The sequence below is a fragment of the Balaenoptera acutorostrata genome, chromosome 7 (assembly GCF_949987535.1).
Source record: "Balaenoptera acutorostrata chromosome 7, mBalAcu1.1, whole genome shotgun sequence".
In the NCBI taxonomy this organism is placed as follows: Eukaryota; Metazoa; Chordata; class Mammalia; order Artiodactyla; family Balaenopteridae; genus Balaenoptera; species Balaenoptera acutorostrata.
In genome coordinates, this window is record NC_080070.1 from 29,650,228 (window position 1) to 29,677,031 (window position 26,804).

Genomic DNA, 26,804 nt, shown 5'->3' on the forward strand with positions numbered 1-26,804 from the left:
TTTACCATTTATTTAGAATATAGTCTTTCAGGATCCCAAATGAAAATCTGGCCTTTATTAGGATCCCCTTCAACAGAACTTAAACTCCAGTTTTTGTCACCCTATTCTTTAAGGTCAGCCAAAAGCTCTTCTCAGTTTCTCTCTGCTTAACATCCCAGCCATTGCTTCCACATTGGTGACTACATCTAAGAAATGTGCTTAGATGTCTGTTGACAAAGCCAACTTCCCTAAATTGTCACAGCTTCTTCCTCTTATATGTCACTAAGGTCTTCCAAACAGTGTGGTGGGATTCTCTTGGAGACATCTATCTCAGCCTATCTTTGAGCACTGGACATTTTTGAAAACTGATGAGTGTCTGTATGTAGTTTTAATCATATGTGTATCTGCTTACCACTAAAAAATTAAGTATATTTTCTATATTCTTTTCTGATAACGGTATGGGAGCTATACTTAAAGTACCTCGGCGATATTGTGGGTTTAGTTTTGGACCACTGCAATAAAGTGAATATCACAATAAAGTGAGTCACACAAATTTTTTGATTTCCCAGTGCATATACACGTTATGTTTAAACTATGCTGTAGTCTATTAAGTGTGCAATAGCATTAAGTCTAAGGAAAATGTACATACCTTAATTAAGAAATACAATATTGTATATCAACTCTACTTCAATTAAAAAAATACTTTATTGCTGAAATATGTTAACCATCATCTGAGCCTTCGGTGCGTCATTATCTTTTTGCAATAGTAACATTAAAGATCACTGATCACAGATCAGCTTAACAAAAATAATAATAATGAAAAATATTGAAATATTGGGAGAGTTACCAAAATGTGACACAGAGACATGAAGTGAGCAAATGCTTTTGGAATAATGGTACTGATAGACTTGCCCGACACAGGGTTGCCACAAACCTTCAATTTGCAAAAAATAAAATTAAAAAAGAAAAATCAGTATCTGTAAACCACAGTAAACTGAACACAATAGAACAAGGTATGCCTGTATATGCACTGTCCTATTTCCCACAGATTTTCCTTTTTGACTTGAGGTCCCTATGGACCCTGTAGCATTGAAGGGCACAGGATATCATTTTGAACCAATATGGAAGTTTTGTTTCAGTTGAATTCAATAGATATTTCTTGTCTGTTGGAACAAGGCACACATATAAGTGAAGAGAATTAAAACACAGTTTCTGACCTGTAGGAGCATGAGATCCAGGAAGGGGATAAGAGGAGTGTGCAGCTCTGCCGTAAGATGGAATGTGGCAGCCATCAGAAAGATGCTAATGATGTTGTGGAGGGAGACGATCTGCCCTGTTGGGAAAGCCAGGGAAGGTGACACTTGAGCTGGCTCTTGGTAGATGTATAGGATCTGTTCATTTGCATAGGTGTGGTAGGCATCCTGTGTGATGGAGACGGGAGCAAAGGTGGGAGTAATTTAACGTAAGCTTTCTGTACGTTGTCTGGTCTGGTGGACTTAAGGTAAATATGTTGGTTCCATGTTAAAAGGGTCTTAACACCAGGATAAATAGCTTGAAATTAATTTAGAAAAGACTGATGAGGGACTTCCCTGGTGCGTAGTGGTTAGGAATCCGCCTGCCAGTGAAGGGGACACAAGTTCCAGCCCCCGTCCGGGAAGATCCCACATGCCACGGAGCAACTAATCCTGTGGGCCACAACTACTGAGCCTGCGCTCTAGAGCCTGTGAGCCACAACTACTGAGCCCGCCTGCCACAACTACTGAAGCCTGCACACCAAGAGCCTGTGCTCCGCAACAAGAGAAGCCACCGCAATGAGAAACCCACGTAGCCCCCGCTCGCTGCGACTAGAGAAATCCCGAGGGCAGCAACTAAGACCCAACACAGCCAAAAATAAATAAGTAAATAAAATAAATTTATTTAAAAAAAAAAAAAAGAGTGATGAGCCTCAAAGGTGTTATATGTGAAAGTGACAAGACATACCACATGTTCCAGGAGGCTTGTGCTTGCAGTTTTGTAGTGGTTGAATTCTAGCAAGGGAGACAGTTAAATGCAGTAATCAAACAGTCTTTTGTTGTCTTTTATGTTTGCCTTTCTTTAGGTGGACTCAAGACAATTATTAGGGACTTCCCTGGTGGTCCAGTGGTTAAGTTCCGAGCTTCCACTACAGGGGGCACAGGTTCTATCCCTGGTTGGGGAACTAAGATCCCGCATGCCGTGTAGCATGGCCAAAAAAAAAAAAAAAACGAAATGAGGATTGGCATCTCTGAGGACTGCAGTTCAAGACAATTATTAGTTTCCTTGGGGGAAAAAAATCCATTGAACTTTAAGTAATTATTGCATGTATCCACTAAGGTATTTATTGAATATTTACCATTTCATAATGTAGTAGGCATACAGCAAGATGCCAAATGCAGTTCCTACTTTCCAGGTCTGCTTGGGGGCAGCTTTTGGTAAAGGCTTTACAGAGGAGGCAATTCTTCAGCTGCCTCTTGGAGGCCAAAGAGGAGGAGTTCCAGGTAGAGGAATAGCATGTGAGGCATCGACATGGTGTGCACAGAGGCAGGTGAGGGCGTGATGCAGATACGCAGCCCCACGCTGTTAGCAGGACTGAAGTGTTGGGTGTGAGACCAATGGGAGGGTTGAGACAAGAGAGGCAGAGCCAGACTGTAGAGGAGCCTGAGACTAACTTGAAGGCAACGGAAAGCTACTGGATTATTTTAAATAGGCACAGGAGAAATAATCAGATTTGTGCTGTAGACTGGAGATAAATGGAGGAAAGAGAGGTGGGAAGTAGTTCCCATGGTCCCAGTAAGGCCTAAATAAAGCTGTGGAATTAGAGATAAAAAGCAAAGAGAGAGTGAAAAGATACACAAGAGTTCAGCCGTTCAACCATATACTGAGTGAGGTGTGAACTCATTTCATTGTCTACTTACTAATGGCTCCTGGCTTGTAGACAGGTTTGGTAGGTGGAGAAGTCAGCTTGAGAAGGAAATATTCCAAAGGTGCCTGGGAGAAACAAGCAGTGGGGAGACCCCAGGTGTGTCCATTTCATCAGTTTCCCAAAGAATGCCCTGGCTTTGCCATTATCCCATCAATAGAGAGCCTAGGTGTCTTATGTTTTAGATACATGGAAGTAGTTTTACGTGTATTTTAATACAGTAAACGAATACTGTCCTGCCAGCATCTGGTAGGTACATTTTACACTTTCTTAGTTGGATGAGTGCTCTGGACCTTAACCTATGGATAAAGAAGGAATGATTGTCTCATTGGCCATCAGAAGCAATCATACTGACTTAGATGACCTTTACCCTTTGGCAGTCCATTCAAGGACTCTATACCTTGGAAGAAAAGAGGAGGACTGGGATGCTGGGATATTAACATGAGAGATGTGGCTTTTGTTGTTGGCCATCGGACTCATTCTTGCCAGATAATGGGAAGAGCGTGAATGACTTTTTTTTTTTTTTTTTAATTTATTTTTGGCTGTGTTGGATCTTTGTTGCTGCACACAGGCTTTCTCTAGTTGCGGCGAGTGGGGGCTACTCTTCGTTGCGGTGCGCGGGCTTCTCACTGCGGTGGCTTCTCTTGTTGCGGAGCACGGGCTCTAGGCACACGGGCTTCAGTAGTTGTGGCACGTGGGCTCAGTAGTTGTGGCTTGCAGGCTCTAGAGCGCAGGCTCAGTAGTTGTGGCACACGAGCTTAGTTGCTCCGCAGCATGTGGGATCTTCCCGGACCAGGGATCGAACCTGTGTCCCCTGCATTGGCAGGCGGATTCTCAACCACTGCGCCACCGGGGAAGCCCATGAATGACTTTTTGAGTCTACTAGGTCAAGTCATTTTCCTTGACACATTTGAAATGCTGATATGCCTATACATAGAACTAATACTGACCTGAGGGAGACTCTCTATTGTAGGTTTGGTGGCTCTTTTGTCTGGAAGACCCGTTCTCTACTTCTAATAGAACAGCCTGAACCTTTGGCAAGGGGTAGAGTTCCTCAGAGTGAGGACTATGGTTATAAAGCGTGTGATGATATTTACCAGCATGCTCAACATGACACATTTAACTGGTGGGGAAGCATAAGTTTTTTGTGCTTCCAGTAAGCAAACATGATTAAATGTTGGTTTTAGAGTTGGAAATTGTACTGAAATAACATGTTTTAGGGGGGGCAGAATTCATTGCTTATAGAAAACTTCTTTTACCAATTATTTATACAATTCAGTGATTTTCCAAAAAACTGTTTTCTAAACTAATTTTTTTTTCCTTTGACTAATATTTTAATATGGATAAAATAGCAAGAAGCCTTCTTTGCAATATCATTTCTCTTTTTCCAATCTCATTTCCTTTTCAGATATTATCAGACGCGACACAGCCTCTTGAAAGTCAGAATTTTTCTCCTGTGGTGCGAGATGTAAGTTATGAAAAGAATTTCTTTTCATGAATGTCTTTTTCCACCACTGTCCTTGCTCCTTGCCCCTTTCCTTTTTCTCTTCCTGCCTTTCTCTGTTACTCTCTCTTTTCTCTATTAGTCATGAGCCCATGTTTGTGGGACTAAATGTGGTGACTAAAGAAATGTCTTGTATCGTATATATTCAGGCAGTGATTACATCCAACGGCACATTGTCTAATAAGTATAAATATATCCAGAAACTCCGGGAGAGCAGGTAAGCATCATTCACATCCTCTTGTTTAATACATTTATTCTTATCTTGGATCTCATGAGTACTTTTTTTAATGCTTCCATGTGAGTTTGTGATGCTAGGATTATGCAATATGTAATTGAAAAAAATGTCTGTAAATAATAGGAAATTCAAACAAAGCGACTGCCTGGAACCAGTGTGAATTATTTTCCCTTGAACAGTATTGTAGCATCATTCTGGCTTTCTGTTATCCATGTAGACTTGGGTGTAAGTAAGCAAAACTCCAAAAGCTCTGTCTTTGTTCTTTCTCCAGCATTTTGCATATTGTAATGTCTCAGCTATTCTCTCAAAGGAAAATGAGCTTGCTAACCCTTTCTGTGGTGCTTTCAGGCTGATTTTTAGTTGAGGATTTGGACTCTCTTTTGTTTAGGATAATACTTGGCAAAGTGGGCTTTTGGTTAGAAATTAAGAAAAGTAGTGAAGAAAGAAAATCGTGAGAGGTCAGTTTTCCCTGGGGATTCTTACTAGGAGGAAAGTGTCAGGAAGTAATGTGGCAAACCTACTGGAGAGAACAGTTCTCTTAGGAAGATACTTAGCTAAGGCCCTGGTTTCTATAATTGGTTTTACTACTCAAAGTTTGGAAACATTGATATTTCTTTGGAATGTTCTGGTCTCCAACTGATTGCACTTGATCCGTGTTTATATCTGCTCCACTGGTCTATTCACATTAAAAAAAATAACCCATGCACTGAATTCTCAGGAGAAGCCAGAGTGGGAAAATTAAAAACAAACAAACAAACTGCCTGATCTTCTTTCTCAGTTTTTCCACCTATAAGAAGTAAATAAGAGATATGACCAGGTCAAGTACTACTGTTACGCCTTTTCCAAATGTGTTTGTTAGCTTACAGTAATTTTTTGTGTGTCAGTGAAATATTCTGGCATCATACAAGAGTGTATAATTTGTTTTTTAAAAAAGCAACTAGTTCTATAACTCCATAGGAGAGTGTCATATAGGGGAAACTGCATATATTTGTTTTTCATAGTTCTGTGTATCTTTGATTTTTCATCATCAGATGATCTCTTTCTTACATTACTAATCCCAATGATGTGTCTACCATGACCAGTCGCTCTTTACACACCATATTTCACGTAGTGGCAGGTCTGCTGGCCCCAACTGCTAGGACTCCCTGCCCTCCTTCCCAGGTAGAACCTTGTGCCAAGAGACTGAAAATGAAGACTGCATTTTGGAAGGAAATTGGAGTTATCTTGAATCCCTGCCTTGTTCTTTTGTTCTCTTCGTTCCTTAGCACAATGATTATTAACCTGGAGCGCTTTGGGGTTGCTGATGGCGTGGATGGTATTAAAATCTAGGAGCGAGTTCTTAAAAATGTATTTTGAACAGTTTATTTTTTGGACATCAAAATAATGTGTTTCAATTACACAAAGTACAGAAAGTGCTGTTAGAGAGGATCTGTAATAGTGTTTCTTTCTGGGAGGTGAAATGGGATGGGGGTGGAAGTTAAAGGAGTCCTCCCTTCATCAGTAATATGAGTGCTGGGGGTGAAGAGGGGGCAGGAACATTCTATATTTAAATTTATTTTTATTCACTTATAATTAATGAAATGAAGTGAAGTTAAATAAAGGTTAAAGTTTGAGAGACATCCTGGCCTAAAAGATTCCAGCAACAGAGCTTTCTGCTTAAGTCCCTGTCACCAAGCCATTTCCATGGTTTTATAATGTTATCTGGGACTCTGATTCAAAAGACTTTTAATGAGGATCTTCCATCTTTAAGGCAAAACGCAGTGAGCAATAGTGGGTTTATAAAGACAGCTAAGACTCATTCACTGTCTTGGAGGTCAGAGTTTGCAGGAAAGACAAAGAGTTAGCTGTCAGGAAGGCACAAATTCCAACAACAGAAAAATTCAAGAATTAAAGTTCTGCCTAGTGACTCATCTTATGTAGGTTTCTACATTTAACCCATGGCATTTGTGATTTCAAAATTATGGTTTTAACTGTTTTCAAGTGACCCTGAAGATAAGTCACAAGACAGTGTCTAATATGATAATAATCTCCTCCTCAGATCGTTGTCTTCTCGGATTGTTGTGAGGAGTAAATAAGGTTCTGATGTAAGGCCCCCAGCATGATTTTGAATCATGTCCCCCGGAAGGATAAAGTGTGACACCAAGTTACTCAGTTGTGGGTAGCCAGGCACTGGTCCAGCATCTGCACCTAACTAGTGGTATAGGGAACTCATACACCTCAAAAATCTGTTGTTCATCATACAAGATCTAAAATAATGAAAAATGTTGGTACTGGGAACTCCTGTTGAGGTTCTTACTATAAGAAGTGTGGGAAAAAAATATTGCTTCACAGTCTAAGTTTTAGTTTGGTTTGGGGACAGCAACATTTTGTTATTTGAAACATTTTTTTGTTAAAGTTCCCCCCCCCCCCCTTTTATTTATAGGGAACGTGTTCAGTCACTTTCAGTGGGCACCAAGAAAAAGGTCTTGGTTCTTGGATCTGGTTACGTATCTGAGCCGGTGTTGGAATACCTGTCGAGGGATGACAATATAGAAATAACAGTAGGTAAATAAGCCCCAATTTTTAAAGAAGAGGAAGTAAAATTGATTTCAAAACATGGCTACTCTGTGAATTTTAGATGACTATCTTGTTTCTAAACTTTGAAAAATTATTTTTGGAGATGTTAAAATGTGTTTTACTCTCTGACTAGTGAAAGGAAATCTAAAGATTGGACTTTTTAATTCTTGAATAGGTTCTGACATGAAGAATCAAATCGAACAGTTAGGCAAGAAATATAATATTAATCCTGTTAACCTGTACGTTGGTAAACAAGAAGTGAAGTTGAGCTCCTTGGTGGCAACGCAGGATCTTGTCATCAGGTTAGTAAATAGTAAGAAATGATTGCCATACATTTTGTTGTTGTTGCTGTTACTTCTCTTTCCTTATTTTTTCTCCTCTCCACTCTTCTCTTCTCCCTTCCTCTCCCCTGTCCTCCCTTCCCCCTTCTCCCCTCTTCTCTTCTCTCAGTAAACTTTTAAACTCACGTGTGCATCCAGGAAAGTGCACAAATCGTAAGTTTGTAGTTCAAAGAATTTTCACAAAGTGAACACATGGTGTAACCATCATCCACATCAGAAACAGAATATAATAGTATCCAAGAAGTGCTGCTTGTGCCCCTTTTTATTACCAGCCCCATCCTTCAAGGGTAAGCACTGTCCTGGCTTCTAACACAGAGATTAGTTTCTGCTAGTTTTCAATTTGTACAGTCGGAATCTTTCAGTATGTCCTCATTTGTGGCTGCCTTCTTTCTTCAGCATTGTGATTGTGAGAGTCATTTGTGTTGTTGTCTGTAATTGTAGTTTATTCTCTTTACTGTGTAATATTCCATTATGCGAATATACTATTATTATCCATTTGACTGCTGATGAATGTTTAGGTTGTTTCCAAAATTTGGCTATTATGAATAGTGCTGCCATGAACAATTTAGTATTTGTCTTTTGGTTACCATATACACACATTTCTGTTGGGTATTTACCTAGAAGTGGAATTGCTGGGTCATGAGGCACTAATGACTTATATTTTGGTGGCTATTTTTTCCTTTAGACTTATAAAGCTTAAATGAAAGTGAGTAGATTCTCTAGCCCTATGACCATTTTTAGCCTTAGCAGAGGAACATATCTTGAAATATATCATTCATTACTATCTAATACAAATGCAGATCTAACTTCTAGATACAGGGTACAAAATGAAGGCTAGATACTTCATTTTGAAAATACCAAAGTGATAAGAATAAGCCATTTATTCTTAGAATATAATTTTTCCAAGATGGAAGGAAGAAAGTTAACCTGCTTTCATAATTAGATGACTTTCATAGTTAGATCAGATTCAAATGATATCTCTGGAGGAAGTTCTGTGATTTCCTCCTTAAAAAGGGGGGGGGGGCTTCCCTGGTGGTGCAGTGGTTAAGAATCTGCCTGCTAATGCAGGGGACACGGGTTCGAGCCCTGGTCTGGGAAGATCCCACATGCCGCGGAGCAACTAGGCCCGTGAGTCACAACTACTGAGCCTGCGCGTCTGGAGCCTGTGCTCCGCAACAAGAGAGGCCGCGATAGTGAGAGGCCCGCACACCGCGATGAAGAGTGGCCCCCGCTTGCCGCAACTAGAGAAAGCCCTAGCACAGAAACGAAGACCCAACATAGCAATCAATCAATCAATCAATCAATCAATAAGTCTTAAAAAAAAAAAAAGAGGGGGGTTGGAAAACAGACACAAAGAAAGGTAATTCTAAGTGGGAACTTTTGCATTATCTCTTAGTATAGACTCACTTTGGGCACTTAAAAACATTATTCAATTTATAAAAATTTAATGTGCATTAATTATTTTTCAGCAAAAATTTATCAATAACCAATAGATCTTGTCTGTCAGGTTATAATTATGAAAGTAAGTCCTTATTCAAAACTGAAAATTCTAGCTTACTGAATAAAACAAAGAGAATTTGTTTTGCCACACATAGGTACCTAAACATAACATTGTTTTTTGATTAAAAAAAGAAAAGAACATAACAAAACACATTTTGAACAAAATCAGAAGCAAAATATGACAAGATAATGGACACGATAATAATCTATTAACAGGTGTAAAATTTAGAATTCCGTGACTTGGTGACCTTCAATAAGATTTAGCATGAGCAAAATCTGTTTTATATTTCACTTTTCTCAGTTGGTTGAGTTTCTGTGGTGAATAGTGGAAATGCTGTTAAACATTCCTATAGTGTTTCTTAAATAGCTTTTCATTTTTTAAGTTGGAGAAAGAATGTTTTGATGTAAACACAGTGTTAGGGACTATCAAAGTAAAATGAGTGAAGAATATGTTTCACAAAAATTTTATAATATGTCAAATTCTCATGGTTTTAATTTGCAGTTCTGGTTTTTAATGATTTAATGCAAAGTAGGAATTGAGTTTGATAAATTACTTAGAAAATTAGATGTGTATTTTGTGTGTGTTTTCCCAAGTGGCATTTCAAACTATTTGGATTAATTACGTCCTCTTGAGTAGTTGCTATATTACATACACAATGAATTATGAACTCTAATCCCTTTGTCTAAAATAGGCACCATCAATCAAAGTTCTATTATTCTAGTTCTCAGCATATTATTATGCTGGATAGGTTAGTGCTGATAATGCCCAAATTTAAAAATATTATTAGATCTGGATAAAATTTTTATCAGGCAGGTTTTCAAAGTGGAGAATGTGACAAAAAATCCCCACTAACCTTTAAGATGATGCCACTGAACATTTTCTATTAATACTTTTCCAACTAAGAGTTTTGCAAGTATTTCGTTCATTGGCTTTTAAAGGGCTACCATATTTAGTAATAATTATTTTTGATTAAAAAAGCCAAAAAACAGAGATCAAGGGCTTTCATATTGTTACTGGCAAAATATGTACCCAATTTTATTCTGCATGATAATAAATCTAAGTAACAATACTCTGTTCTATTAACCTGAGGAGGAATAAGTGCCTGAGAGATGGTTTTATTGTTTAGTTTTATGTGAAATAGAGAAAATATGAAATAAACAGGAGGAATTTAACAAGTACAGTGATATACTGTAATAATGTTTATAAGTTTGTATTTATATTTTCATTGGTACTGTGTAGATTGCTTTGCCAAATAGGCAGTAAGCTAGTAGAACTTAAATATTACTATGTGATTGACAGGATGCTTTTTATTTCTTGGATAGAATCTGAATATACTCATTTATATGTAAATTTATGGAAATTCATTTTTTTGTGATTGTGTAGTCCCAGCACCAAAGTAAAACACCAGAGCCAGATTCTTAGAAGACCCAAAGTTGAGTTTTGAGTACAGTTTCAGTTTTTGCTCACCATATAGACATTTAGCTGTTTTCATAGCTTTTACACCTAACAATACCATTGAAACTTATTTCTTCCCCTGGCCTTTCCTAGACTCTACTCTTTAATGTAACATATGGGTCACTTTGACTTAGTTTAACGATAGCCATTTGGGAAATGTGGAGGTAAAAAGAATAGCAACCTTACCTTTTACTAGGGGACCCAAGACAGAAAATCATAGAAATATAAGGATGAGTAGAATAAAGTCCATTAGATGTTACAAAGGGATAGCTGAGTGCATACAGAGGAAGATCTGGATTTGGGGGAATCTGGGAAAGCTTCTTGGAGGAGTTACCTTTTCAGACATTTCTTTAAGGAAGGTATGATCTGGACGGGGGTGGGTGGGTGAGGGACTACTTCAAGTGGAAGACACGGTGAGAGTAAAGGTTCACAAATGGAAGAGTAAAGACTGTGAGTGGAGAATTACAATAGCTTCTGTGGTCCCCATATATGGTTTATGAAGGAGAGGCAAGGAGGAAAAATAGAAAGGTTAAGTGAAGGTCATATTGTGGAGAGTTTTAAATATGATAACAGGATGAATTTATTCTGTAGTCTTCAAGGAGTCATTGATCATCTCTGAGAGAATAATCAGTGTGATGTCTTCACTTTAGTGCAGTTCAAGGTACATTGGAGGGACGGTTGGAAAAGAAAGTTTCTGACTAGTTTCTCCTGTTTTTAAGCTTGTTGCCTTATGTATTGCATCCTCTTGTGGCCAAGGCATGCATTGCAAGCAAGGTCAACATGATCACTGCAAGCTACATCACCCCGGTGCTAAAAGAATTAGAAAAGAGGTAAGTTTCAGTAGGTTTTCAACAAAGTAGCTCCATGGAATTGTTTTTATTTTCTATCCAAATTTTCCTTCCTTCTCTTTCCACCTCTTTCAGTGTGGAAGATGCTGGCATCACAATCATTGGCGAATTGGGACTGGACCCTGGTCTTGATCATATGTTGGCAATGGAAACGATAGATAAGGCCAAAGAAGTGGGAGCCACGGTGAGCCCAAATGACACCCAAAGGTCCATTTGGGAAAATATTAAGAGGTCCAGATTTTTGTGTACAGAAATAATCTTTCTATAATTCTGATTAAAGAAACTACAGTATTCTTTTTTTAAAGGTTATACTCCATTTATAATTATTTTAAAATGTTGGTTATATTCCCTGTGTTGGATATATTCCTTGTAGCTTATTTTATGCATAATAGCTTGTACCTCTTAATCCTCTACCCCTCCTCCCTTCCCTCTCCTCATTGGTAACCACCAGTTTGTTCTCTATATCTGTGAGTCTGCTTCTTTTTTGTTGTATTTACTAGTTTGTTGTATTTTTTAGATTCCACATATAAGTGATATCATACAGTATTTGCCTCTCTCTGTCTGCTTATTTCACTTAGCATAGTACCCTACAAGTCCATCCATGTTGTTGCAAATGGAAAAATTTCATTCTTTTTTATGGCTGAATAGTATTCCATTGTATATATGTACCACATCTTCTTTATCCATTCATCTGTTAATGGGCACTTAGGTTGCTTCCATATCTTGGCAATTGTAAATAATGCTGCTATGAACATTGGGGTGCATGTATCTTTTCAAATTAGTGTTTTTGTTTTTTTCAGATATATACCCAGGAGTGGGATTGCTGGGTCATGTGGTAGTTCTATTTTTAGTTTTTTGAGAAACCTCTGTGCTGTTTTTCACAGTGGCTGCACCAATTTACATTCCCACCAATAGTGTATGAAGGTTCCCTTTTCTCCACATCCTCACCAACATTTGTTATTTGTGTTCTTATTGATGACAGCCACTCTGACATGTGTGAGGTGATATCTCACTGTGGTTTTGATTTGCATTTCCCTGATGATTAACAATGTTGAGCATCTTTTCATGTGCCTGTTGGCCATCTGCATTTCTTCTTTGGAAAAATGTCTATTCAGGTCTTCTGCCCATTCTTTAATCAGGTTGTTTGTTTTTTTGATGTTAAGTTATATGAGCTATTTTTATATTGTGAATATTAACCCCTTATCAGTCATATCATTTGCAAATATTTTCTCCCATTCAGTAGATTGTCTTTTTGCTTTGTGGATGGTTTCCTTTGCTGTGCAAAAGCTTTTAAGTTTAATTAGGTCCCATTTGTTTATTTTTGCTTTTATTTCCTTTGCTTTGGGAGACAGATCCAAAAAAACATTGCTGCAGTTTGTGTCAAAGAGTGTTCTGCCTATGTTTTCCTTTAGGAGTTTCATGGTTTCTGGTGTTACATTTAGGGTCTTTAGTCTATTTTGAGAAGAAACTGCTATATTCTAACTCATACTTTGACTAGAAATTTCAAGTAAAATTTTGAAACTGCAGAAATATTTGTATGGTAAAAAAAAAAGTCCAAGCCTTAACAATAGATTTTTAGAGAAATAGATGCTACTATAATATATATTTTGGTTTGATAAAAGATTTTAGACTGCCTTGGAGATTCTATAATAAGGTTTGACTTTTAAAAGTGGGAAAAATTCTTTGTAATATTATCAACCTGTTGGTATATAAAGTATCTTTTACACATAAGAAAGAACTATTGGACATGAAAATGTGATGACTCAGATTAAACCTAACCTAACATAATATATATATAACCTAAAACAGGTTTTTTATATATATATATACACACACACACATATGTAATGTATATAATCAAATATAGAATCAAATTAATTAAATTATATATCATATCAAGTAATAATATTTTATATTAATCACATATTAATTAATACTAATAATTATACATATATAATCAAATTATAATGAAGTATATAATCTGAATTAAAAGTCAGGAGGCACTGACCAAGCAGAATTGAACTAATAGTTGGATTTTTAACAGAGCAAAATGTTAGCCACAATCTCTAGATGATTAAAAAATATATATACATATATAAACACACATATATATATATATAAATATAACTGACTTAATCAAATGGTGTTTGGCTTTAAGGATCTATTTTTGAAAGCCTCTGTAACTTTAAGAAAGGAGAAACTGTAACAGGTTTACCTTATTTGTGTCATTGTACTCAATTAATTACTTGGATAGATTAGGATAGATTATTCTCCGTAACTAATTGTTAATTTCCCTAATTTATTGATACTTTATTTTACAGATTGAATCTTATGTTTCCTACTGCGGTGGCCTTCCAGCCCCTGAACATTCAGACAATCCTCTGAGATACAAATTTAGCTGGAGTCCAGTGGGAGTTTTGATGAACATAATGCAGCCCGCCACCTACCTGCTCAATGGAAAGGTGAAGGCCCATCATCAAAGCTTTAGAGATACAAACCTGCAATAACTGCCTAAGAAAGTCCACACACTTTCTCCCCGATACCAAGGCCCTTTAATGCTGGCTGTGCTGCTTGCCCTCTGTTCTCTCCTCCTGCACTGTTTCCCAGTGTGTGTTTTCTGTTCCATTCCGTGTGGTCTCCTCATGGTTCCCAGCAAAGCCCAGGCTCATTCTTTCCTCTTCGCCCTATTGCAAGTTGTTTCTGCTGTTGAAACACTCACTTCTTAACTTCTCTGCATGCATAACTACTGGTCATCTTGCAGTTTATTTCAGCCTGACAAACATTTACTGAGTCCCTACTATGTGCTAGACTTGGGCCAAGGCACTAAAGGTCGTCATGCTGAATGAAGTTTCTGATCTCAGAGAACTCACAACTAGAATGGGGGTGGCTCTCGGAATGGAAGGTGTGATGGGTCAAGGAAGGAAACTAAGATTTCTTCCCAGCTGCTGTGTGGCAGAACGTAAGAGCGCTCTGAGTTTAGTACCATTTTCATCATTTTACTCTAAGGAAACTGTGGCGCAAAGAGAATGTTCACAGTCATGCAGCTGGGATTCAAACCCAGATCTAACTAACTGTAAAGCCTTTTTTTCCCCTCTTTTACCAGATCGCTTCATGGCAGGAAAGGCAGACAGTAGAATAAATAGGTATAATTCAATGAGAGACGTTCCAAAGTATGCTAAAGTGCCACAGTGATGCAGAAGAGAGGCCAATTGACTTTTTTTTTTTTTAATTTATTTATTTATTTATTTATTTATTTTTGGCTGTGTTGGGTCTTCGTTTCTCTGCGAGGGCTTTCTCCAGTTGCGGCGAGTGGGGACCACTCTTCATCGCGGTGCGCGGGCCTCTCACTATCGCGGCCTCTCTTGTTGCAGAGCACAGGCTCCAGACGCGCAGGCTCAGTAGTTGTGGCTCACGGGCCTAGTTGCTCCGCGGCATGTGGGATCTTCCCAGACCAGGGCTCGAACCCGTGTCCTCTGCATTAGCAGGCAGATTCTCAACCACTGCACCACCAGGGAAGCCCGGCCAATTGACTTTTGACTTGACCTTGGTGAGGAGGTTGGGGAGAGGAAAATGAACAGGGAAGAGAAGATGTGCTCAGCCTCGAGGGATAAGAAGGTGCCAGCCTGGCAGAGTCACTGCCGCTCATGGCTGTGCTGGGCAGTGTCCAAATCACATCTGTCTGCTTTCACAGTTTATGCTCTTAACTGTAAGGGGAGACTCACATTTAGGAACAAACATAACTAGACCAAGGGTTCCTCTTTATATTTTGTGCCCGAAGCACCTTACTCACCTCACCATAGTCCCAGCTCTGCAGGGAGTGATGAATTACTTGATCAGATGTGGGTCTTAAAAAAGATTATTCTGGCAGCAGTATTATAAGTTCTCAGTGTATCTGTGATCTAAATGTATTTCGTGTAAAAACAGGAGTCAATTGAAAGAATTTCTTAAGGTGAATGTCACTGTCAGCCATTGACTTCTGTACCTGTAAGCGCGGCTCACAGCCTTGGCTGAACACTGGAATCACCAAGGCACTTTAAAAAATCCTGATGTCTGGGCCTCATCCCCAGAGATTCTGATTTGCTTGGGCTTGGGGATCTTTAAAAACTTCCCAAATGGTTCTAATGTGCAGCTGAATTTGAGATGGACTGATTTAGTGACCAGAGGACCACAGCTGCACTGAACACACTACTGGACAAGCAAGACACTTGACCTTGATTCTGGAAAGACACCTTCACACGTTTCAGGATATGAAACAGGACCCTTGAGTTCCGGTCCAAGTGCTGACATCCCTCAGTGTCACCAAAGGCCAGGCAATCTAGTTCTCCAATTCTAAGAATCATGAAGGTTTGGGTCTCAGTCTCAGGTTCTACCAGGCACACGTCCTTTTCTGTGGCACTGCCGATCTCCTCTTCAGCTGCCCCTCCTACCTTCTGCGGTCATGGAACAGAGACTGGCCTATGTTTGGTATAAACTCACATGTGAATGCAGGAAGAATTCTTGCTTCAGTTGGGCAAATTGCTTATTCTCAGGAGGCCGTATAAAAGATAAATATGATAACAAGGAGAAGGTCAGTGGAGTGCAATGTGTGCAACAGAAAGAGCACGGAACCTGATACTAGTGTGTCTGGCTTGGTCCTCTAGCTCTGCCATTGCTGGCTGGGTGGCACTAGAACAATCATTTCATCTCTCTGAGCTTTGGGCTCCTTGCCTGAAGATAAGCATAATCACACCAGCCTTGCAGGGTTCTTGCAGTAGGGCTCAGTGAGGTCATATAGATTACAATCTGCTAAACAGCAGATCATCAGGCATGTCCTAAGTCCCTAGCAACTATTAGCTGCATAAAGAAATTAATGGTGGTAGGAGCTCAGGAAAAGCAAGAGGTTATTTTCAGGCAGCAAAAGTTGTATTTGTTGAATTTGAAGTTTTTTGCTTTTATCCTGAACTCCTTTTGTAAAAGAGGAGTGCTTTTTGCATCTCCCTGACACTGTGGAGGACACCAAGAGAAAACACGATGCTTTTCTTTTCTTTGCTAAAATCATACTTTTTTCAAGGTCTCCTCTTGTGGATGCAGCTCTTCCTGACCACTCCAGCCCCTGTTCACTATTCTTTTGTCTGAACTCCCACACTTCGGTTGTCTGTGTCTAACATTTTTTCCGGATGCTGTATTATTCACTCAGTAATTCAAGTGTGTCAGTCTGTCTCCTAACCCAGATTGTTAAACATCTCAAAACCTCTCTTTTCCCTCCATCGCCTCTGTCACCATCACCCTCCACCGTGGAGCAGGCCTTATGTAATACACAGAATCATCATGGGGGAGCCAGGTGACTTCTCTGGCTTCTGCTTTAAGTTGAAACCTTAAACTTTTCCAGCAACTCAGGCAGTGGCCTAGGAATTAGGATGTATCTCATTGGAAATAACTGCAAGGATGTAGGACAATGAGATCTACCTCTGGTACTATTGCTAACTTCTAACTTCTAATCCTGTTTCTAATGCATCTGATTTCCTTCCACATGTTTGGAGACAGTGACTGTGTCTTCTCTGAGTTCTGTTCCCTCCATGGGTGGTGGGACATTGGTGACACCTGGGGGTGACGTGGCAGACCTTCGCCATCATCTCCTTCAGCCTCCTATCCCAAGCCACTCCCAAGCTAAACAAATACACTGAGGATCGTGCTTGCTCTGCAAACACAGCTTTGAGATAGGTTTTCTGGCTCCCTTCCTATTGCCTGCGCCTCCCTTGACTGCAGCACCCAGCCTTCCCTTTGTAGCTGCTGCTGTCTATTGCCTGCAGCCATTCTTTTTTTTTTTTAATTTATTTATTTTATTTATTATTTTTGGCTGTGTTGGGTCTTCGTTGCTGCACGTGGGCTTTCTCTAGTTGCGGCAAGCAGGGGCTACTCTTTGTTGCGGTGCACGGGCTTCTCATTGCAGTGGCTTCTCTTGTTGCGGAGCATGGGCTCTAGGTGCGCGGGCTTCAGTAGTTGTGGCTCGCGGGCTATAGAGCGCAGGCTCAGTAGTTGTGGCTCACGGGCCTAGTTGCTCCATGGCATGTGGGATCTTCCCAGACCAGGGCTCGAACCAGTGTCCCCTGCATTGGCAGGCGGATTCTTAACCACTGCGCCATCAGGGAAGCCCACCTGCAGCCATTCTTAACTCAGTTTTCAGGTGCATCACTGGTGGCATGATCAGGAATGCTGTACCCAGTCAATTAATATCCTTTTCAAACTACTGATCCACAGATGAGCACAGTTAAGGGGACGGTATGGTATAGTAGAAAGAACACGGACATTGGAGTCAAATAGACCTGGGTTTAAATCTGCCCCTGGGTGACTCTCTCAGCCTCAGTTTTCACCTCTGAAAAGTGGGTTATTGCGTGGATTAAAGGGAATGTATAGAAGGCACCTGGCACACAGTGGGCCCGCATAAATGCTTGTCTGTATATTGCCTGTGTTAAATGTCTTGTTGGTTTAGTAATCCAGCTTATTGTCAGTGGTTCTCAGTGGTCGGGGGACGTGTGGGTGTGGGCGCACGTGTGGGGAAGAGTCACACTTAGAGCAGTCTGCACCAGCAGCGAGTAATGAGCTACTGTTTCTGCTGGGAGTGGGTCTTGGATATAATCATTGTTGAGTCAGAAAAAAATGCATATTCTCTGCCAAATGGATAAATATGTCTCTCTTTCTTATCTAAGTCATATAGGACAGGGCTTATTAATGAATCCTGTGATAGGACACTAGAAATACAACTCTGAATTGATATCAAATGACCCAGTAATTTGGGGGTCAAGTTGCTTCAGCAGCCGTCAGTCTCTAAATGGATCATTACCATTCAGCTTATACTTCCCTGTTTTCTTTACAAGGATCTCATGATGGACTTAGGAACCAGCTGATTTATTTCTGATTAGTACAGTGCTGGAATATAGTGGTCTTTATTGAATTTTTCTTTAAAAATCCCTAACCTGCAAACAAGTAAACCAAACTTTAGAATTGCCATAGGTTGTAGAAGAGAGATAGATGGGAAGACCCTAAAAGTAAACATTTGCCTTTTTATTAGACTTTTAAAAAAAATTTAAAATCCTGATGGAAGAAATTTGTTTTAAAGAAAAAGTACAGAAATGGCTCTTCAGGAAATGTTTACTGTGAAGTTCAGAAGAGTTTGACAAGAAACTTAAGTGAAAAGCATTCCTCACTTCCTTCTGATTCTCACTCTTGGGATTTTTGATGGTCCTTGGTGCTCTTTAAAGTGAGCCTTTGACTGAGGAGACCCCTCCAGGCGTGACTCTGTGGTCAGCACTGCCCGTTTCCTTCTGGGGCTTCAGCTATACACACACATACCTTTCCATTTTCCCTTTCATACCACGACATACGCAGAACTTCCCTACAAATAAACCCTGTGAACCATTAAGTTTAGCCGAAGACTCCTCTGAGCAAATTACTCACGACTCCACCAGAAGGTACGTCACCAGCTCCCTTGTGCAGTGTTGTTTCGTGCAGCCTTTAGATGTGGTCAGAGATTGTTTCCAGTGGTGCAAGCAGGACAAAGTCTAGTTCCACCAGGATTCTCAGCCCTGATTTTATTACTCCAGAATGTTTTCCGTGATCTCAAGGATGATCATCAACCTCACAAACTGAAAGAAAAATTTAGCCCTTTAATCAAAATTAACGGAAAAAAATGCTTCACTGCATTTTGATTGTGTGTGATGGGGGTAGAGATGTAGGAACGAGGATTACTGAGAAATCAGAAGAGCTTGGGAATCGGTGACATACCTTCTCAGAGGCAGTAAGATCAGGAGGTAGCATTTTTTTTTTTGAGTTTCACTGTATGTTCATTGCATTGCCCTTCTTGTGAGAGGGCATCTCCCCCACTCCATTTCCCAACATGCACACGTCGGTTGATTGGTCCAGGCTGTGAGCGCTTTGTTGTGGCTCTACTGCAGCTCCTGGGTCTTGGTAGACATTAAGTAAAGGCTTGTTCAGTGAACAAAGGATTGCACGGAGGCAGGAGTTGAATCTTATTCATCACTGTCCTTATTCCCAGGTGTGATCCTGGTACACACATAGCAGGTGGTCCTTAAATACTAGCTGTGTGAATGGGTGTGCAAGACTGATGCCTGATGCAGCTAGCATTCAAGAAGGGGGACGGGAGTGAAGAGGAAGAACAGAGTGAGAATATGGCCATTGCTGTTTGAGCACAGAAGCCACTTTGAGTATCTGTTGCTTATAGCGTATTGTTTATTTAAAACCAAAGCAAAACTCTAGTGAGACATAATCCAGTGCCATCTCATCCAGGGGCGAGGAAAAATCAGAAACAAGATCTGAGTTAAAAACGAAATGCTTTAAGTCAGATTTTAAAGCTTGGGAGAACAATGGCCTTGTGTATTATGATATTAGTAGAACAGCTTGAATATGGGATGTTGATTAGCGTAGTTTCATTAAAAAATTTTTTTCAAATCCCCTATTGCTTTCTTGTAAAACCTGGATTTCTTTCTTATGAAAATAATGCAGGTAAATCCAAAGAGGAATACACACTGTCTTAACCCCATGTGTGCCTTTTCAATGTTCCTCAGGTTGTGAATGTGGTAGGGGGTGTCTCCTTTCTGGATTCGGTTACTCCTATGGATTATTTCCCTGGATTAAATTTGGAAAGTTATCCTAACAGAGACAGTACCAAATATGCTGAGATTTATGGCATTCCGTCTGCTCACACTTTATTACGGGGGACGCTGAGGTACAAGGTAAGTGGCTCTATTTGAGATGATCATGTTGCCTGTTTTGATATAAGTGATGTGAACACTGAATTTTTCTTCATAATTGAAATAATTAAGATGATAAACCAGACTGGCACCCCTATGCTTACTATTTACAATAACCAAGATAAGGAAGCAAGCTAAGTGCCCATCAATAGACGAATGGATAAAGAAGATGTGTTGTATACATACAAACACACACACACACACACACACACACACACACACACGCAGTGGAATATCACTCAGTTGTAAAAAAGAATGAACTCTTGTCATTTGCAACAACATGGATGGACCTGGAGGGTGTTACGCTAAATGAAATAAGTCAGAGAAAGACAAATACCATATGATTTCACTTATATGTGGAATTTAAAAACAAAATAAATGAACAAATGTTAAAAAAAAAAAGTCACAGATACACAGAATAAACAGGTAGCTTCCAGAGGGAAGGGGAAATAAGTGAAGGCTATTAAGAGGTACAAATTTCCAGTTACAAAATGAATGAGTCACAGGTATGAAACGTAGTCAATAATAATGTAGTATCGTTGTATGGTGACAGATGGTAATTGACTTATCATGGTGATCATTTTGTAATGTATAAAAAACAAAAAAAACCAAACCAGATTGGCATCTGTTTTCTCAGGGCTCTTTTCTTTCTTTCTTTTTTTTTTACTCTATATGTAAATATTTGACTTAAAAATTGGGAGTTTTTTTTTAACATCTTTATTGGAGTATAATTGCTTTACAATGGCGTGTTAGTTTCTGCTGTATAACAAAGTGAATCAGCTATACACATACACACATCCCCATATCCCCTCCCTCTTGCGTCTCCCTCCCACCCTCGCTATCCCACTGCTCTAGGTGGTCACAGAGCCCCGAGCTGCTCTCCCCTTAGGGCTCTTTTGATTGACTGTTTCAGGAGACAACTCAAAGTGGCTGGGGCAAAAAGGGAATTTTTGACTCATGAGAAGGGGGGGGCAGGTGAAGGGTCAGCTTCAGGTGTACTGAGGTTTGAGGGTTGTGACCTCACTGGCACGTAGTAGTTTCTCTTCACCTCTCAGCTCTTCCTTCAAGCATTGGCTGCGTCCCCTGTTTCACAGGGATGGCAAGATGGTAGCATCCTCTTAGGTTCAAATCCAGTGAGAAAGAAAAAGTACGTCTTCACAGCCAGAAGTAGAGTTTTTGTCTCATTAGCCCCTGAGGTCAGTGCAACAAAAGGTGCCAATCGGCTTTGGCCCCTGTTTTATGTCGCCAGTGCTGACGATGTAGTCAGTGTCACTTTCCCCAAAGTGAATCTGAAATGTTTTTACCACAAAATGGGGTGTCGCTACTAGGACCATAAATACGCATGTCCAGTACACATTTTTTAAAATTTTTTTATTTTTTACTTTTTTTTTTTTTTTTAAATAAATTTATTTATTTTATTTATTTATTTTTGGCTGTGTTGGGTCTTCATTGCTGTGTGCGGGCTTTCTCCAGTTGCGGCGAGCGGGGGCCACTCTTCATTGCGGTGCGCAGGCTTCTCATTGCGGTGGCTTCTCTTGTTGTGGAGCACGGGCTCTAGGCGCATGGGCTTCAGTAGTTGTGGCACTTGGGCTCAGTAGTTGTGGCTCACAGGCTCTAGAGCGCAGGCTCAGTAGCTGTGGCGCACGAGCTTAGTTGCTCTGCGGCATGTGGGATCTTCCCGGACCAGGGCTCGAACCCGTGTCCCCTGCATTGGCAGGCGGATTCTTAACCACTGCGCCACCAGGGAAGCCCTATTTTTTACTTTTTAATGTGAGAAACCTTCTTTAGTCACAAACCAGGTCATGTTTTGTAAAACAATGTCAGTCCCTATACATAATATTTGCTGGTGCCTTCAAATTTGGCATTAGAGAAATTAATGCCTCCTAAACCATGTGTAAAGAAAACACTGGTATATTTTTTAAAGGCTATTTTTGAACAATATTACTTGCATAAATGAAAATCTTTCATACTAGTTGATCTTGGTTCTAAATAAAATAAGTCCTTTATACTCCTGAACACCAGGGAACGGCAGTGAACATAATGTAAGATTTGCAGTGAGTGAATCTGAATAGTTCATAGGATAAATGAGTAGTATAATGGGGTATCTCCTTATATTCTCTTCTCCTCAAAAACGCATAGAAGTGCAGTTCCTTGTTCTTGTCATCAAGGAAAAGCATGAAAATTCTCTCCCCCGCCAACTCTTTTTGGTGCAAGAAGCACCAGAGAAGCAGGGGATGGATTTCTGCTGATGGGGTCTGGGGAGGAAGTATGCTTTTAACCACAAGAGGGGGATAGGTAGCAGGGAGATATAAAAGACCCCCTAAAATAGGGCTTCTGCTACTGTGGGAGCTCCATCATTCCAAGTGCAAAGTCCTTACATGGGTCAGCGAGAGGCTTGTTGAGAGAATTTCAGATCTGGAATGAAACTTAAGAGGTCCTCTGGTACAGTGATATCATTCTGCAGAAGAGGAAACTAGGGCTTAAGTGAAGTGACTTACATCAATTATTACTAAAGCAAATTGTCTTTAAGTTTCTCTTGTTGGTATCTTTTTTGTTTGAACGACAAAGTTTTTGGTTTTCAATTCTGTCATTTGGAGCATTTCTGCACTTTGGAAAATGTCATAGCTGTCCTTGAAGCCTGAGGGTTCAAAAAATGCAACGCAACATTTCCAAGCCAAATACCATCACATACTAACAATGAGCACTGTGAACATGGCAACTCACCTCCCTGTTCCGGGCCTTTTCCAACCATCATTCAGGATTAAAGAACTAGGAAGGATAAATTACCACATAATCATAATCTATAAAAATACTGGCCTAGAGCACACTAAAAAACTCTCAATAAATAAATATTGGGCAGTTGCTTATGAAAGTCAGTAAAGATGTACTCTTTTTTTTAAAAATTTTATTTATTTATTTATTTTTATACAGCAGGTTCCTATTAGTTATCTATTTTATACATATTAGTGTATATATGTCAATCTCAATCTCTCAGTTCATCCCCCCTAACCCCCCGCTTTCCCCCCTTGGTGTCCATACGTTTGTTCTCTACATTTGTCTCTATTTCTGCCTTGCAAACCAGTTCATCTGTACCATTTTTCTAGATTCTACGTATATGCGTTAATACACGATATTTGTTTTTCTCTTTCTGACTTACTTCACTCTGTATGACAGTCTCTAGGTCCATCCACATCTCTACAAATGACCCAATTTTGTTCCTTTTTATGGCTGAGTAATATTCCATTGTATATATGTACCACATCTTCTTTATCCATTCGTCTGTCAATGGGCATTTAGGTTGCTTCCATGACCTGGCTATCGTAAATAGTGCTGCAATAAACATTGGGGTGCATGTGTCTTTTCTCTGGGTATATGCCCAGGAGTGGGATTGCTGGGTCATATGGTAATTCTATTTTTAGTTTTAGTAAAGATGTACTCTTCAGAAATCATGTCCATACTTTCAAGACTGCTTTTTACAAACCACACAGAGTCCAACAGATGACAAAGGTTCAGGTCAGGATACAATTTGATAGAAAAATGACTCTTAACGTGATATTTCTACAAAGGAATACCACTAATGTTGAGTTGCTCATGTCTCAGTTTCACAGGCAATACCTAAAGAGATCCAAAATGTTTTTAGCCATGGCAGCGTCATTGCAATGAGTGTTCCTGTCCTAAGGTAACCCCTCTTGAAAGGGACAACACTCATTAGGGTGTATTAGTTCTGGAATTTTCCCCTTGTAAACCAACTGCACTGCTTTGTAGTCAGGCCTCCGGGGCATCTGTACATGGCACTGCTTGAGGAGTGACGCTCTCCCTGCGACCAGTTCTGTTCCTCGTCCATGTCTGGTGGTTCAGGAAGTTCAGGGCCCCGATGTCTGACACAGAGGGTACTTGGGATTTCAGTCTGGCCACACACCTTCCTCAGAACACAGGTTTATTCTCAGGATGACTTCTAGCAAGCGATTCTGGTTTCCGGTCTGGTTGAAAAAAGTGAAAATGGAATGTCTGTGCCCAGTTCTTAAAGGCTCGTTTCCCTGTGATAAAGCGGTGATGACTCCCCTTCCGTCCTCGCTCACGGGAGAGGTACATTGCACACTCATCCGGTCCAGAAGGTTCGTAATAGTGATAAGGTACTCAAGGGTGATTGGGATCCCTGCAGTGAGGCTTGGGGCCCCATGCCATAAACATTGGTCCTGTCGCAGAGCTCCAGGGCAATCGTCCTTGGGAACCAGCCAGTGCTGAGGCAAGTGTTGGAGATCTTCCTTGTCCGCCACGCCAAGGTCTCCGTGCAGTGGCCGCGGTCGCGCGGGGGCCTCGGGGCGCGGCCGGGGGCTGCTCTCTGCGGACCGCCGCGCGCTGCCGGTCGCCGCTGCCCGCTGCCGCTGCGGGGGCCGCTCCTTCTGGCCGCCGAGGCTGCTGTACACGAGCGACAAGCTGGTGCACGTGCTGATGAGCGCAAAACACACTGCCAGCCCCCCGGGCGCGCCAGGGTCTTCATGTTGGGCACCTCTTTTGTGCGGAATCCTCAGGCACACGCGTCTGGGACCACTTTTTCTTGGAGGGTTTCCATCGTGGGTGGTGGGGCGGAGGCGGCTCTGATTTTTGCCCAGCGGCCAACCACGCCTGACTCACCAGGGAAGCCGCCCCGGGACCCAGGAAGCGCCGCTGTTGCAGAGATTCCAGCACACGTTTTGTAATCACAAAAGAGTAGTTACAAGTGTGACCAGATTAAGACAATCAGTGTAATTGTTTCCTAGGGTGGTTATAATAAATTACTACAAACTGAAAACAACAGAAATTTATCCTCTCACCATCCAGGAGGTCACAGTCTGAAATCAAAGTGTGGGCAGGGCAAGCCTTCTGGAGGCGTCGAGGGAGAAACTGTCCCTTGCCACTCTTGCCTCACTTCTGGTGGTTGCTGGCAATTGTTGATGTTCTTTAACTTGTAGACGTACTGGTCCCATCTCATTGTCTCCATCCTCATACCACCTTGTCTTTATATCACTGTGTCCTCTCCTCTTCTTATCAGGACACCAGTCACTGGATTTAGGACCCTAAATATAGGTCGCTTCATACTGAGATCCTTAACTAATTGTATTTGCAAAGATCCACATAAGGTCATACTCTGAGGTTCTGAGTGGCCATGAGTTATGAGGGATACACTACTCAACCCACTACAACCAGCGTACCTAAAATACATAGATCTCTAAAAATTAGAGACCTGATTTCAGATCTCGATGCGCTGTGAGATTCCGTGGTACCTGTGCTCTCATGAATGTGATGTCCTCATTGTCTAGGAATTAAATGAATTGTCAGTGATAACATCCTAAGGAGATCGAGGAACCATGGATGCTTCACAAGCCTTCAAACCCAGCAGAAATTCTAGTGTGAATTGCAGCCATAGTGTCCCCAGATCTGGCAGATTCTTGATTCTGTTTTTTTTTTTTTCCCCCAGGGGTTTTAGGAGTTAGGATTTTCCAATAGATTTAGGCTCCTGCCAAACATATAGACCCAGAAATAGAGGATTTTAAGAGATTTAAGAATTAACTAAAGCTCTCAAGAATGTGCACGGATGAGAGCCACAGAACCCCAGAGGATGGAAGATGTCACAGAGTTCATGTCCTGAGCAGTGTCAGCAACCCTTCAGTAACCTGAATATTCTTTCCAGTGGTAGAGATGAGACCCTGTCACCCAAGTATGACAGGGAGACCTTGACTTCTCTCCTGCACCTGCCTGTCACCTGAGTCCTTCCAGACCCAGCTTGTATCACCTTGCAGGATCTTTCTTATTTCCTCTCCTTGACTCCCCTCCCCGACATCTACGTGAGTTCCCCTCCTCGTGCTCGCCTAGCTCGGCATTTACCTCTGTCGTAGCACCTGTGATAGCCCAGTGTATCGTGGTCCTCAGTGGTCGTGGTTTTGCTCACTATGTGCCAGGCCTTATTTGTTGGACTTATCTGACCCTTCTCCTGGACTGTAGTTTCTTCATGGGTAGGGACTGCATTTTTTGTCTCTATGGGCTCAGCCCCTAGCACAAGTCTCACACATGGCAGCAGTTTGCTAAGTACTTACTGATAAATGAGTACACATAATAAATTCATTTCTAGAGGTCACCATAAAATTATTTCTGAGATGAAGAAATAGCTGAGAAATGTCTCAGTATTTGAGATCTTGGAAGAAAGGATCCCCAGCATTCATCACATCCTAGACGCAGGCTAGGGGTATTGCTTTTTTGCTTCTCCTCTTTGAAGTATATTTACATTGGGTTAGAGCAAATGAATTTTAATACTTTAATTAGTAACTTTGAACAGTTTGAGTAATACAGCCGTTCAGACATGTGAGAATTCACACATTAAATTGTGAAATATCCAGTGGCAACAGGAACTATTTTATATCTTAATAATTTTACTGCTTCCTGAAATAATTTCCTGCCCTTCCTCTCTTCTTCTTCTTCTTCTTCTCCTCCCCCCACCTGCTGTCTCTCAACTGCAGTGGCTATAAAGCTCCTTATTTTGGCTTTCCCATTCCCCCCTCCCTCCCTGCCCCCAACGTGATTTGCTCACAGGAGAACAGACATTATGATCTTCCTTCACTTCATCTTCATTCAGAATCTATTCATCCAGTCATTTGTTCTCTTTCAGCATATTGGAATGATGGATAATGGGGTGAGGACATGGGGATAAAGGACACACATACAC

At 40.7% G+C, this 26,804-nt stretch overlaps 1 protein-coding gene across 5 annotated transcripts in view; it reads left to right on the plus strand.

The window, feature by feature from the left end:
• AASS (aminoadipate-semialdehyde synthase) overlaps positions 1 to 26,804 on the plus strand; it is a 68,399-nt gene that overhangs the window by 33,433 nt on the left and 8,162 nt on the right. For all 5 annotated transcript variants that reach the window (XM_007177242.2, XM_007177243.2, XM_007177244.2 and 2 more), the window contains 8 exons: positions 4,326 to 4,385; positions 4,571 to 4,638; positions 7,079 to 7,200; positions 7,388 to 7,514; positions 11,229 to 11,339; positions 11,433 to 11,541; positions 13,679 to 13,819; positions 19,919 to 20,086. In XM_007177242.2, the coding sequence (XP_007177304.2) occupies positions 4,326 to 4,385; positions 4,571 to 4,638; positions 7,079 to 7,200; positions 7,388 to 7,514; positions 11,229 to 11,339; positions 11,433 to 11,541; positions 13,679 to 13,819; positions 19,919 to 20,086 (906 nt within the window). The remainder of the gene's footprint in view (positions 1 to 4,325; positions 4,386 to 4,570; positions 4,639 to 7,078; positions 7,201 to 7,387; positions 7,515 to 11,228; positions 11,340 to 11,432; positions 11,542 to 13,678; positions 13,820 to 19,918; positions 20,087 to 26,804) is intronic.